Source organism: Cyanistes caeruleus, chromosome 3 (genome assembly GCF_971803275.1).
Source record: "Cyanistes caeruleus chromosome 3, bCyaCae1.hap1.1, whole genome shotgun sequence".
NCBI lineage: Eukaryota > Metazoa > Chordata > Aves > Passeriformes > Paridae > Cyanistes > Cyanistes caeruleus.
The window spans coordinates 20,359,422-20,374,409 of record NC_141703.1 but is presented as its reverse complement, the minus strand read 5'-3'; the positions used below and the strand labels follow the sequence as shown (position 1 = coordinate 20,374,409).

Below are 14,988 nucleotides of genomic sequence, written 5' to 3'. Positions count from 1 at the left end.
CAGGAAGTCGTGCTTGCTTAAGCTGCCTTTTGAACAGGGTTCACTGTTAATTTGGTCACTGACATAAGTTAAGAAAGAGCCCTTCTTCCGTGCTTTATGCCTTGTAATCAGAATGAGTGTGATGGTCTCAATTCCCTTGTCAGGATACTTGTGAAGAAAGGATGATTTGGTCTTTAGGTTCATGAAATGGCAGGAGGGACTGTGAGGGAAGAAGAGGCAGAGTGTGCTCTTTTTCTCTCCCAGATGTTTGGTTTGGCATTTTGAGAAAGCAGCATGCTGAAGTTTCTCCACGAGAAGAGGCAGCTGTGATAAAAGCCAAGACTGAGGAATGCATTGGTGAGGGCCAAGCAGAGCTCGGTAGCCTTTGGGGAAGAGCTGCTGGCTACTGACTGTTCTGGCTCTATGGTGCGACACATCCGAGAAATACAGAAGCGTAGGACTCATTGAAAGTTTCTGATGAAAGTATTTTTCAACAGAAAATACAGAGATTGCTTAAATGACTCATTTTGTGAGAAGTGGCTTCTGGCTTTGGGAAGTGTTTCTCATTAAGCTACAGAGTATATACAAAACAGTTACACATTGATTTGGCTGTGCTGTCACGGTGCCTTCCTAGAGTCTGTTTTGGTAATTACATTCACATTCCCTTCTCTGAGATGGGGAGACTGTATTGGGTCCTGGGAGATACACTTTGGTGCACAGATCCATCTTGGGTGAGAAAATGGGATCATAAGTGTGAGCTCTGTTTCCCATACAGCAGGGCATCAAGTCAACAGCATTAAGCATGTGAACTTTCTGGAATGTTTTCATTTTTATGAAACCTCTGCTTTTTGCCTTTTTTTACCAAAAGCAAATACACAATTTCCCTTCACACCTTCTTATCATTTTAATGACAATGTTGTTGTCATGTTCCAGTTGTGAAAAGACATTTTGGCCCCTGCAGGAGATAAATGAAAATTTGAGTGTTTCAGCTAGGGTTTGGAGACAAGGGGGGCATAAGGGGAAGAAAGGGAAAGTGTTTATTATACCATAGTGACCCCAAAAAAAAATCCTGCCAAGAAGCTGACAACTGCTCAGCACTCAGTTAAAGCAGACTGGAGCTTGCAAAATTTTTCAAGGTGTAAGATGAGGGCATGACCAGCCATCTGATAAATTTCTGTCAGTGGGGTCGGATGCAGAAATGGGAAGTACCCAAGTTCCTATTTAGGTCTCAGGTTTAGGTTTTAGTTTAGGTGTTTTCCCTAAATGTCTGACCTGTTTCCTTTCCTGAGGGGAAGATTGAATGGTAATTCCCAGTCTCTATGGATGGCATGCTGGTTCAAGTAGCAAATGTAAACTTGTTTCCCAAAATAACCTTGTCTGTCCCCTTCCCTGGGGTTGGCCTGGAGGGCAGGACATGGCCCTGGAGGGCCCATCATTTAGAAAAGAGGCAGAGGAGCTGAGGCTTCAGATGTTATTTCAAAATTGAAAATACCATCTTCCCTTGATTCTTCAGCCAGATCTCCCTAATTTATGGCAGCAGTGCTAAAATGTGCCTGGCAAAGGAAGAGCAATCCTTTTGAGTAAAGGGATAATGGTATGTAAATAAACTATTCTCAGCTGACCTGGCTATCACTGTGCTGAACCGTGGTTATAAGTGAGGCTGCCTTCTCCAGAGCCACGTGCATGGCCCATTAGCAGGATTCCCAGTGCTCCAGGGAGGTTTAATTTGAGAACAGTGATATGTTGGTGCACACACAAATCAGGTCCTGTGGTTACTCTGGGAAGCAGGCTGTCCTGACTGCATGGAGCACAGGGAGGTGTGCTGCAGTTTTAGCTTCACTGGAGCCAGTGAACACCAGGTGAGCCATTTGGTTCAGCAAAAGACAAGCAGCCCTAGGAGCACAGTGGTGGTGTTGAAGTAACGTCCCAAATTCTTAACCCTATATGTTAAGCATTTCTGCAAACCTGTCCTGCTAGAACGAAGAGCTGAATGTTTATTTAAAATAAGTGTTACATTTAATTTTGAATGATCTTGACAAACCATCCCATCCACTCACGGGGTTTGTATGTTTTTCATCCATTTTACTTTGGGAAGTCGTAATTGGCTCAAGTCACATGTTTGGACATTCTTAAATATCTGCAGGGTCACAAGCCAGATTTTTAAAGTGAGGTTGAAGTAAATAGTACTTCCCATTACATGTAATTGGCTTCAGGAGAAAGTGTTTCAAGTAAAGAAAGTTCAAACACGTTTGAATGCTTTTTGTTAATCCTCTTGACATTTTGAAGAATTAAGATGTTATTGCTGGTTTAAATGTGAAATGTCTCCAAAGCCACATCAGTATTGTTTATAAACTGCACTTCATATATTTTAAAAAACTATTAATCTAGGTAATATCAGTTGTCAGTAACAAAAGGAGGCCATCAATTAGCAGGAATAAATCTATCACAGTGGTGACTGAAAGTTTCTGTGACTTCCTACAGGAGTTTACATTTCTATGTTTAAAAAAATATATTGAGGGGGAGGCTAGTTGTTTGTTCTTTATGAATCAGTCTTAGAGATACACAAAAGACAAGGATATTCCTCTCCTCCCCACCGCGTCTTTTTTAGCTACTTTTATTTGGACTGTTTATTTGCAGAGAAGAAGGGAATCAGAAAGAGCATTAATGAAATTGAGTGTGGTCATCCAAATTTCTAATGAATAGATTTCTCTGGGTAAAAGCCAAAATTCTGTGTCTTGATTTGGATGAGTAAAAGCTTTACAGTTGTGTATCTTGATTGCTACATTGGCATCTGTGGGAGAGAAGGAACCTTAAATACATGAGTGGAGATTGTGGCATTGGTAACAATGTATATATAAAGATATCATCTGACACATGTCATAGTAATTCCTGTTGACTGACTTCAGAGAAAATGCATTGTAAATCCAACTGTTACTGGGTGTACTTGGGATTCTGATATGAAGGTAGCTGCTATAGAGGGATTTTATTTCTGGAACTGGGAGACTATTTTGCAATCACACTGATTTTCTCTGATTTTAATTAATTTAAGAAAAGTCATCTTTAGAAAAACAAGGAAAACCTAGCATTCTTCCTTTCCCTTGTTTCCTCTTACCCAAAGCAGCCCCGTGTATGTGGGAAATACAGTGTTAATGTCTAAAATTGTCAGGATGCACCCAGAAACGGCATTTTATGTTTTTTGATTTTTTTTTTTAATAAAGTTCATCTTACCACAGAGTACGTCATTGCTGAAACTGAATTTTTGTAAGTGGTTTCATCTTTACCAACTTTCCTACCACCAAACACTGAAGCAGCTATTTTTAAAATGCTTTAAAAAGTGGTGGTTTTTTTTTTTCAACCCACAGCTATCAAATTCTCTTGATTTATTACTATCATGGCCATAGCAACGATACAGATGTATTTTAAGCACTCAGAGATGAAAATGACCTTAAACTGTTGCTGAGAGTGTCTGTCCTGTTCTTCATTGTATGGCAATGATTATGCAAAAAGGGCAGAGGAGGTTATTAATTATTCAGGTCCAAGCCTGTTTATCTGGAAGAAAGGTGTATAAAGTTATACTGGAAGTGATGCTTTCACAGCCTGTCATGATAACTTCAGTACTTACCACTTTCGGTGCTTCCGGTCTCCTAGTCACAGGGCAGTGAAGTTTGAGCCCATTTTACAGATGAGGGATTGAAGAGAAAAGAGCCTGAGTGGCTTCCCAGGGCAATACATGGCATGTGTGACAGGAATGGATGTTGGATACAGCCGATGCTGTCCTCATCCAGAAAGCATTCATTCTTTCCAGAGGAGATGAAATTTTCCTAAGGGAGACCAAATGGTTTTCAGTACTTTGTTTCTTCTTGTTCTCCATGAAATGCAAACTGTAACAATTAAGACATGACTGTAACAATTAAGACTCAAGTATATTGAGGAAGATGTCTGCCAAATTAGCAAGCTATGGTTTCAGATGGAAAACCAGCTTCCAAGCTATTGATGAAATATAGCCTGGGATAATAAAAGGCTCACCAGGGTTCCAAAGACCTCCATTTACATAAATATGCAAGACATCTGTTACAGTCATGAGTGACCTGCTGGTTTAAACCATCAGCAGGGGAAGTGTCGTTGATCACCATTGCCTGCAGTAGCAGGTGCTACTTTAGGCAGCAGGAATTACTGAAGAGGTTTCCCACGAACAAAGACGACCTTTCCACTTGCCAAGAACAGACACACGGGAAATCCAAACACCCGGCACACGCCCGGGCTCTTTCATTTGTAGCGCGTGGTGCGAGCCCAGTGTGCGCCTCTGCGGCCAAAGCTGTATGTGATCACTTACAGGTATGGTGTGGCTGACACAGCTGCAGAGTTTATGTCTGAGGAGTACGCAGGTCTTTTAAAACCAAACTACTTAAGTCAGATTTCCAAACAGGAATGAATCATCAAGATTTAATGGAAAGTGCTCAAAACAAATTTATCATCTAAACCCAGTGTTTTTATTACCAGAGTGTATGCCCAAAATAGTAATGTAAAACCATCATCCTAAAGGTTGCAATTACTTAAATGAAAAATTGGAGTTTAATTTTTGCTCAACATTAATCAACAGAGACATTATAATATTACTTTATATAATACAGCTTTATATAATGCAAGGATATTTGTCTTCCTTGGCTCAAGGTATATGGTGTTCTCTCTCTTTCTCTTCCCCTCCTGCCCCATTCATTGCATAACATGGTTTTGTAAGGAAAGAATCTGTCTTCAGTGGATGAACAACTGGACAAAAAACTGGATTACAAATTCAGAGCTGCAAAAATATTATCATTTAGTGTGTAATTATCATTACACATTACTGTAATTGCCAGCAATTCTGAAAACACATAGTAAAGAGAAGTCTCGAAGAACCTGTAGTAAAGCCATACAAGTAAAGGAGTTGACATTAGAAGAGTCATCCAGTATTTAAAATGTTCCCTCTGACTTTCTCATGTATTTTAAATACTGCTCCTGAATTGTTCTAAAAGGTGCAGTACAGCTTGAGTATTTGATTCGCAATATTTAACAGATGCCTCACATTGGGGCTTTACAGCTCTAATAACTTAATGACATCTTTAAATACCTCAACAATTCCCACTTTTGTTTTGATAACATATTTCATAGTAAATTAAGATAAAACAAAACCTGTTCTTTTCTCTCCCTTTGAACAGAGCGTGGATCACACTTCTCGTAAACCTCATAATATTGAGGTTGGGCTAAGATGAGCATAACCAGTGACGAAGTGAATTTCTTGGTGTATCGCTATCTCCAGGAATCGGGTAAATTCCTTGTCTTTCTTCATAACTTCTGGTCGTAAATGAAATGGGGAAATTGCCTTTTTGCTTGATATTGCTCTAGGAATGCTGCCTTGAGTGTTTCGGACTGATAGACTACATATTTCTTGCACAAACCCCTATTTCTTTGAAATTGTGGTCTAGAAAGTAATGAAAGTGCAAGTTTGCACAGGTACAAAATAAATATTGCAGTTCGGCAAAACAAGAAGTAAATAACATTATGTTAATAAATGCTTAGGTAATTATGTCAGCCAAAGTCATTTTTGGCAGCACAGGCAAAAAGTACATATATGTTGTATCTTTTTTCTTAGCTACTTGAAATTGTTTACATTTGGTTTATGTTGGCGCTAAAGAGAAAATTGGGTGCAAGTTTCTGATTTTTTAAATCATTCTTATGGTAATTATGTATGTAAACTGAGCTGCACAATTGTCATCATGGCTCTGTCTCAATACCGCTTCCACCTCTACCTGTTTTCATACTGGAAAATGCCATGGGGCTTTAAAATCTTCTAAAAAAATTAAACTGAAACTTATATTTTGGGGTTTATTTTATATTCATAGTCTTCTTTCCACTCTTTGACTGCAAGAAGTAGAAAGTTTCTTAGCTAATTCAAAACATTCTCTTTGTGTAGAGATGATAGGGGAGCTGATAAACATTGACAAAGGATTTGTAACCATCATCACAGTTTACTTGGTACTGACCCTATGTTTTGTATAAGTAAAAGTATGATTCACTAAAAAGATTTTATGTTTCACATGCTGAAATAAACAAACAAAAAAAAAATCAGTGGAAAATAGATGTCTTCCTGTCAGAAGACTTGAAGCCAGTTTTAGATTAAGCCCTCAAGACCCAAGGGATGTCTTGTACAGAGAACCAGAATCCCAGCAGGTAGAAGATACTGCCTTAGCCTGCTTGGGTGGTCACTGTAACTGGTATTCATTAGATACAGTATTTTGAGTTGTTTCTTCCGTTTGCAAGACTATTTCAATACCAGGAAACTGAATCCCTACGCAAAAAAATTCCACTTAAATTAAGAAGGTTTATCATACTTCTTTAGGGTTTGATTTTTTAAAACAGTTGAGAGTCCATAGCTGGCCTGTGTTACCTGTTGTCTCACACGCTCTAATAAGGGAGCTTACAAAAAGTTGTCTAGATTTGGTGTGCAAACAGATGAAAGAAAAAGAGGAACTAACAAAACTAAAATTTCACCCAGAAAAAGTTTATTTTTAAAAATAAGCCATTGTGTTCTGCACTGGAAAGAGCTTTCAGACATTAGAGCAGTGCACCAATGGATGTAATCAAAGCATAAAGAATCCTGAAGTTATTTTACACTGTTATGTTTTATTAATTGTTATGTTTTATTAATACACTTAACAGTGTATTAATACAGCAGCTTTTCCTGATATGAAGAAAAAACAACCTCTTTTATTCCTCTTGATACATCAGGAGGTGAGTTATGTTGTGCATTAATTGAGGAGGCTTTAAAAAGTCAATCAAGAATGGTGGGATCAACCAAATGTCAGGAAAAAGTTACTCTAGCTAACATCTCCCGCAAGCAAGCAATCACTTTGCCATTTTACAGGGAAGTTTGCATGCAGATTTATATATTTATGGTAATGCTCTTACATTCTTACCTAGAGGTTCAAAAATTTTTTTTATTTAATCCACACTGAAGGCGTTCACAAAGACATTGTATTTCCACTGTTCTGTTGTATTCTACACATATAAGAGAGTTGAAATTGAGGTGAAATATTTGAAGAAATATTCAAATATGTTTCAAACTGAGATTATTGAAATCAGGATGCTAGATATGGATGTAGTAGATACACCTGACAGTTTGTTAGGAATTCCGTTCAGCAGACTAGAGCTGTAACCAATGATGAATCCACTAATCTGCTAAAAAAGCTTCTTACATTTAGTTTGAAACTTTTTTTTTTTCAGTCACTGGTTTTTTTCCAGCATTTTGGCTTTCCACCTGCTACTCAAAATGCCATAAGATGCAACAGAAAATGAAATTAATCCATAGCTTCAGAAATAATGCAAGCCAGATTTAAAGGGCTAGTGTTTAAATACAGTCTTGAGTTCAAACCCCTACAGCTTAAGGAGTTTGCCAAAAATAGGCTTATTACTGATTATTTGTTAACATTAGCCTAATGCAAAGCTTCTAAAAATTTTATCAGACAAAACTGTGAATGTTGTTTACAAGACAATGCAAAAGTTCACTTCTTTTTTTTCATGTATCTGTCCTTTAATCTTACCGTGTCAAACTTTCAGGTTTTCCCATAAAATGTAGACAAATGGTGGGTGGAAGAGAGAAATAACAAAGGAGATACATATAGCAGAATAAGTATATAAAAAGCAAAATGTCCCTATAATATTTCATGTATTTTGCATCTTTGAGGTACAGAAACACTTGAGATTCTTTGAAGCATTGTAGCAAAGATGCTGAAGGGGGCTCTACACTTCATTATAAAAATGCTGGCAGGTGATTCTAGTAGGAGTTCAGCTCTTGTAAACTTGAAGTTAGAAATTAAATTCAGTAACTATATATTTCCTCCTTAATTTTCTGTCAGACCAGAAACCTTGCACAGGAGAGTGTTAGTAGAGTTGAACTGTCTAAACCATTATTGTTGCTTTTTAACAAAACTTGGCATCCTGAGAGGAGTTTCAGTGAACTGGAAAAAGCAAATGTTGTGCCAGAATTTTTAAAGGTTAAACAAGATCATCCAGGTAACTATAGGTCAAGGACAATCATTGGAAGGCTGAGACTAAATATCTCCAGCAAATCTGAAGGGATGACATCATGCTAAATGCCAGCCAGCAAGTTTCTGTGGATAGTAGACCTTGTCAAACATACTTGATACTGCTTTTTCCAAGATCAGAAATTAAGTTGACAGAGATAGCTGTGCTGACATTAATACACTTAGACTTTATACATTTATTATATACTTTATGACATTTATTTTGTCTTGTTGACACAGTGGTTAAAACCAAAATAACAGTGAGTAAAATCAGTGTAATCCAGAGTTACCAAATGGATTAAAAATGGGTCATTTTATGGGTCATAATAGAAACATCTTGAAAAGTGATTATAGCTGGGGAGTATTCATCTCAAGTTACTTGTAGTGGGAACTCACACGAATCTCTTCTTGGCATAATGCTGCTCAACAGCTTTGTCAGTTACCTGGAAGGAAATATGAAATGATTACCAAGTACATCTGCAGATGGAATGAAATAGTAAGTTGTGGCATTTGGTGAATTATACTGACTGATCATGGGGTTTAACAGAAAAAAGTACAGCCAGGGAGACTTCTTTGAGTTGCCTGCTGCTGGAGGAGCAGGCTGGAGAAGATGCCTGGTCCAGGGGCAGTGCAGTCAAATCCCTCTCAGAACTTGGACAAATTAAGGCTCTAAATGTTTAGCTGTATTAAAATAAGTAAGTAAATAGTTGCCTCTTCACTCAGGTGACTGTCTCAGTGCATGTCTATGCTCAGAAAATCAAAGCAGTCTGTCATCATTTCCATTTATGTTCCATGGCTTAATGCTGTAGGAATTTCACCACTAAGGTGACTCGGTGTTATCCACTTCCACAGTAAGACCATAAATGCCCTTTCTTGAGATACAAAGAGAACAAGTGTTTATTTTCAGTTCAAGGTTATCTCTTCCTATCCAAAGTCAAGTCCTGCAATGTCTAGTTTTCTCCTTTTTTATTACAAACCTTTTTGGTGCACAGTTTAAAAGGGTCATTCTTAAAAGTGCTGAGGCCTTTCAAACATTGTTTGTCTCAGGAGTCAACTTCTTAAATTCAGATTATTATTATTATTTGTATGTGTCTTGATACAAAGGCTACTTTTAAATGAAATGTTGGCCCCAGTTAGGGACATCTATGCTAAGATTGTACAACCAGTGTGGAGATAGAAGTACACAAAATTCTCCTGTGGTGGATGTAGTTACATCAACAAAGCTGATACCTTGATGAAAGTGAAGCAAGCTATACCAAAGTAGCCATGGTTCAGGCATCCAAATTATGTTAATTACAATTAAGAGCAGATAATATTAATAGTAATATAATACCAATAGAATAATACTAATTGTATTAACTTTGCACATCTTCAAACACCTGAGAAGCATACTTTTGCTAGCAGCCATCTTCATTGCTGAGATAGACCTTCCATTGGGTTTCTTCAGTTTCTGGGGAAAAAAACCCCCAGAATTCATACAGTAGAGTTTTCCTGCTATGTTTTTCCAAAAGGGAAAAAGGTAATTATTTGTCTTTTGGAATGAAAGAGCAGTACAATGCAATGAGGAGTAATAAGGATCCCAAGGAAATTTCTAAGAATTGAGGGAGGATAGCAAAACCAAGGGAAATCAAATCTCTCACATACTTTTTAATCTAAAATGTGTTGCCATCTGTTGTGAGTGTAAATCCTATCATCAGTCCAAATGCTACAATAAATTACCTTCCCTTACCCAGCCCAGCATGTCAATTCAGTTATTAAAGCTTTTTTCAAATTTGGTATTTGTGATGTATTGATCATTTAATAGTGTTCCTTTTCTAGCACTTACATGCATGCTGTAGTCTAGAATTCTTGTCTGAAAATCAGCTCCTCAGTTGCCTGTGGCTCACACTATTCTCTAGTAGAACATTTATTGTAATTAATGTCTTGCAATGACTAGTTAGAGTTAAGATTGTGCAAGTTTCCATTTTCACTGAAATTTTTACTTTTTTATTTTAATTTTTCCATGTTTTATGACACACCCTTGAAAACTGTTCCCCAGTGTATAATCTGCACCATGTACAATCTGTACCACATCTAAGATAAAAATAGTAGCTAGGTGCTTTTGCTAAAAAAGATATCAATGACATTTTAAGATGCTGACTTGGGACAATTTACCATTTTACTGTAGAATTTTCATTTGTTTTTTTCCCAACCATAAAAATGAAGACAGGTAATAAAAAAGGTTTTTTCCCCCTGTGTAAATTCAGGATTATAGCAGCACATTGGTCTGCCTGGTTTGTAGTTGACAGATTTTCCTTTTTTTCCTAAAAAAAGAGATTTTCTCTCAGGTTTTAAGCATCAGTTCAAGGACATACAGGAAAGGGTTTCTGTGAATCACAAAACCCTTCGTAGTTATGCATGTAAAAATGTGGGCCTTTAACCACATCCAAGGCATTTTGCTGTCACTTTGCCTTTGGAAATTATGAGAGAATCCAAAATGCGGATATCATGATGTTCCTGGGATTTCATCCTTGTGATGAAACTAAATACTAATAGTTGGAGTAGTACTAAATTACATTTTTTCCCAAGGACATTTGCAATTCTTTTGAAAAGGAAGCAACAAAAATTTGAAGGAAACTACCTTTTTTATTGAATAATTCTCTTTTTCAACATAGAAATTTTACAGAAAATGTAAATATCACAGTTTGCTTACGTAAGTTTTCAGGCGGTAGGGAATGACTGAAGATCAGCATTCTGTTCTTTTGAGTTGGTGCCTGATGCAACAGTCTTTACTTACATAAGCCTGTGTAATTTTTCTCTGAAGTCCACACTTTGCCTGCATGTGGTATGTTTAGAGTATTTTTTGAACAACTGTGTATGGCACAGAGTCCCTGAGTCACAGACGAGAGACGTGCATGTTGAAAATAATTCAGATTAAGCAAAGCATAAAAGATTGGCATATATAGGTCAGCTAAATTTGCTTCAAAGCTAACTGCTTCCTTTGTGTAGGAAGACTGCTGCGAGGTAGAAGAGGAATGTACAGTGCATGTTTTTTTCTTAAATTATTAAAATTTATACCTTGAAGAATAATTCATTAGAAGAATGAATCACTTGGTCAATAAAGGCAGTTGTCCAGTGTGGCAGTAAAAGCAATAGTGTGCACTGATGGCACAGTCACTGGATAATGATTTTTTCTTTTGCCTTTTTTTCTGTTTACTTCAATTTGGCTCATTAGGATCGTAGAAGGGCTCAGTCTGGATAGTAATTCTCGGGAGATGACAGAATCAGAGAATAGCTCAGGTTGGCAGGGGCTATTGGAGATCATCTAATCCATCTGCCCTGCTCACAGCAGGGTCAGCTGCAGCAGGTTGCCCACGGCTGGTGTCTGGTTGGGTTTTGAGTACCTCCTAAGGATCAAGACTCCACAGCCTCACTGGACTTTATCCAATACTTTTATCACCCCCACAGTAAAAAATGGTTTATTTTGTTTCAGTGGAATTCCATGTGTTTCATTTTGTGCCAATTGCCTCCTATCACAGGGCATGACTAGAATAAGTGTCCATCCTCTTTGCTCCTCCCTCGGGTATTTTTGCAAGTGGATAAGGTACTCTGTGAGCCATCTCTTCTCCAGGCTGAGCAGTCCCAGCTCTCTCAGCCTCTCCTTCTATGGCAGATGCACCAGTCCATTGATTCTTTATGGTTTCTCACTGGGCTCTCTCCAGTGCATCCCTGTCCCTCTCATACTGGGGAGCCCAGATTTGGATACAGCTTCCAGGCCTGTCTCACCAGTGCTGAGTAGCGGGCGAGGATCCCCTCCACTGACCTTCTGGCAGTGCTTTTTGTAGTACAGCTCAGGATGCTCTTGGCTTTCCGTGCTGCAAGGGTGTACTGCTGGCTTGTGTTCAAGCAGTCCAACCTCCTGCTCATCACCAGAGAGCCTCAAAGATCCTTTAAACAACCTATACAGAAATGTCTGCAGGGCAGTCCCTGCAATGTTCCCTGTATGCAGCTGTGCTCTAAAGGCAGGGATGATGGAGACCTTTTGTTTGCTGAGGGAAAAATGCATCCTTGAAATGACAGCCTGCCAGGCAAAGATAAAACACACATTTTAGTGTTGATTCAGTAACAATCTGTGGCTGCATTATTTGTGTGGACATGTGTGTTACCACAGCCTCCTGGGCCTCGTGTGTCCTGCCAGCAGCACAGAGTGACTGTAGCTCATAGACCAACCTCAGCTGCACTGGAGTAAGGGCACTTCTGACCTTCTCTTTGCACAGCTACTTCTGTGCTGGTGTAACTGGGTGCTGACCAGCTATTACTGAATAAATAAAGTGATACATTTTTCAAAGGCATACATAAAAACTGAATATTTATACCTCACCCTAAAGTTTCTGTCCCTCAATTTTCCTGTTTGAAAGCAAAGTTAATACTGTGAACAGTACCTCAAAGCAGATGTTGAATGTTTATAGTCCTAAAATATTTTGAAATCCTCTGAGTAAAAAGTATTACATGGGTTCTGGGACAATACTTAACATTCTTTTTCAATTATTTCAGAGTACTGTTTATGAATTTATGGGTGAATATATATCCCTAAAAGCAGGATGAATGAGATGCTAACTGTACTTTTCAGGAGCTGGTGTTAAGACTGAAGGCAGAGATTCTTTCAGCTTTTCAGCTGTACAATAGTGAGACTTAAGAGCAAGACAAACTCTACTTTTAATTCTCATGGTTTAGCACAGACCTGATTTGTGGGCATGCAGTCCTATTTATATGATGTATTATGCTTTCTAGGGCCAGCCTACTCAATTAAAATAAAATAACTTAAGGTTTTGATCCAGATCGCTGATTTATTGAAAGCTGGCTATAGAACCAGCCATGAACCATAGAACCAAAAGTCACAAGAATTTTCATGAATTATTGTAGATAAATAAGGCCGCAGTGTTGTTCTAGGAGTGCAATATGTATTAGAGTGACCACTGGATAAGAACACTTAAGAAATTGGAACCAAAAAATGGTTTGCTTTAAATCAAAGTACTTCATAAAAGTCACCTCAGAATGAATGTTCCTATATAACATGAAACCATCTGTAGCAACACATATTTCATATAATATATATGTATAATGCCTCCAGCATAATATTTCTGTTGTAAAATAGTGTATTATCAAAAGGGTATATAAGGGATTTTAATAAACCACAACTCCTTTTTTTTAATATTGCCTCTACTTTCCTGTATTTCTTTTAAACTGGGAAGGTAGTGACTATGATTCCAGAAACAGTGGGCCTGACTCTGGATTTGAAATTACACTTCATTGTTTGAGAATGGATTATGCTGAAAAGACAAATCCATTTCTAAAATGAGAACTGTATTATTATGCACAGTTTCTGTCTGTGCTAGTAAAGATTTATTCTCTTTGTAAACAATCAATATATTTTAAGAAAATCAGGGTCAAGATTAGAAGACAACAAGCTTTGTTGGGCTGCAGTTCCCAAAGCATTTTTGTTTAAACTTGACAAAGCTACAGATCTTGGAAAGGATGAAGCTGAGCACCCGTGCAAGTCAAAACCAAATTGGACACTTTTTTAATAGAGCAATGAATATGTACTAGTAATATTTGATGGTTGGCTTCACAAAATCCACACAATCTATGATGGTAAGGAAAAAATATTCTTACAGGTAAAGAGGTTAATGGGTTTGTCCTACATTGTTCTGGGGAGCTTTCAAAATAATTTAATAGGCTGTATGAGACCCATTTTTATGGTTTTATATGCACAGACTTGTGACTTTTGTGACCAGATATCTCTTTATATACAAATGTATAAACAATATTTTCAAATGTTTTGTGGTGCAGTTCAAGAGAGCTGTTTGAAAATTTCTTTCTAGTTACCCTGTTTCATAATTGGTGCAGAATTTTTAAGTTTATGTGAAGGAAAGAAATACACTGAGTATTTTGGGGTTTTGCCATTTTCAAAAGCCTTCTTACCACATATTTCCTTCTAGGTCTCTTCACAGTTTTCTAAACTTGGCAATTTCAATTTTTCTTTGGCCTGAAAGTTGCCGTACAGTGTTGGATCTTGGACACTGAGCAAACACAGTGATTTTTAAGTTACACAAACATAAACAATTACACCTTTACAAATTTATTCCATGGCACAAATTTTGGTTCTAGTTGCTTCATGTCCTGTTTTTTAAAGCTAGCAAAAACACAGTATTTTTAGGGTATTAAGAAAATAGCATGTTGGGTAGAAGACAGATGTCTAAAGGTCAGGATGACTTTGCTGGTAAAACCAGTGCAGTCCTACACATTTCTCACTTCACTGCTTTTCAGTTTGAGTCTCCAGGCCCAGTGGAGCTTTGCAAGTTTTGCTGATAATCTCTGTGCTGAGAATGTTCTGCCTGCACAGCCATGGCGCTTACAGACCACCCCTCCTCGCACCCATCCCGTGTTAGGGCTCTGTTTGTAGTCACCATCCACAGAAACCTTCCTGGTGCTTGGTTCCTGAATGTCCCCTGGGTGTCAGCTGTGGTGTCCTACTTGCCACCACGTAGTGGTGTGGTTAGAGCAGAGAGATGAACACAGCTTAAGGAAAGCATATACAACTGTGAAAGTCTGTTCTGTAAACATGATCCTTAAAATTATGCATGTCTCTTTCTTTGGATGTTTGGTTGCGCAGGCAGGGCTAAAAGATAACTGCATCCCATTATTCAGAAGGAAAAGATTATTTTTGTCCTTGTGGCCTTCATAAGCTGTTTCAAACTTTGCCCATAGTTGCAATAAATTGCTAGATCTCTACTGATATTTCTTTGCAATTGTCATTCTCATTTACACTGAGTGAATGAAAAAGGGGTTTATTTCAGACGTTGTTTCCAAGAGATTTTTATAAGTTCCTCTTTCCATTGCTTGTGCTGTGTTTTCTGTCTGTATCGTATTTCTCTCTTTGTTAATTTGCAGCCCTCAGAAAGGCTTAAAC

The 14,988-nt window shown here is 37.9% G+C and overlaps 1 protein-coding gene across 11 annotated transcripts in view; it reads left to right on the top strand.

Moving 5' to 3' along the window:
- The window catches only part of TBL1X (transducin beta like 1 X-linked), a 192,534-nt gene that overhangs the window by 133,563 nt on the left and 43,983 nt on the right, over positions 1-14,988 (top strand). For all 11 annotated transcript variants that reach the window (XM_086880134.1, XM_086880136.1, XM_086880135.1 and 8 more), the window contains one exon: positions 5,175-5,282. In XM_086880134.1, the coding sequence (XP_086736260.1) occupies positions 5,225-5,282 (58 nt within the window). In that variant the 5' untranslated portion in view covers positions 5,175-5,224. The remainder of the gene's footprint in view (positions 1-5,174; positions 5,283-14,988) is intronic.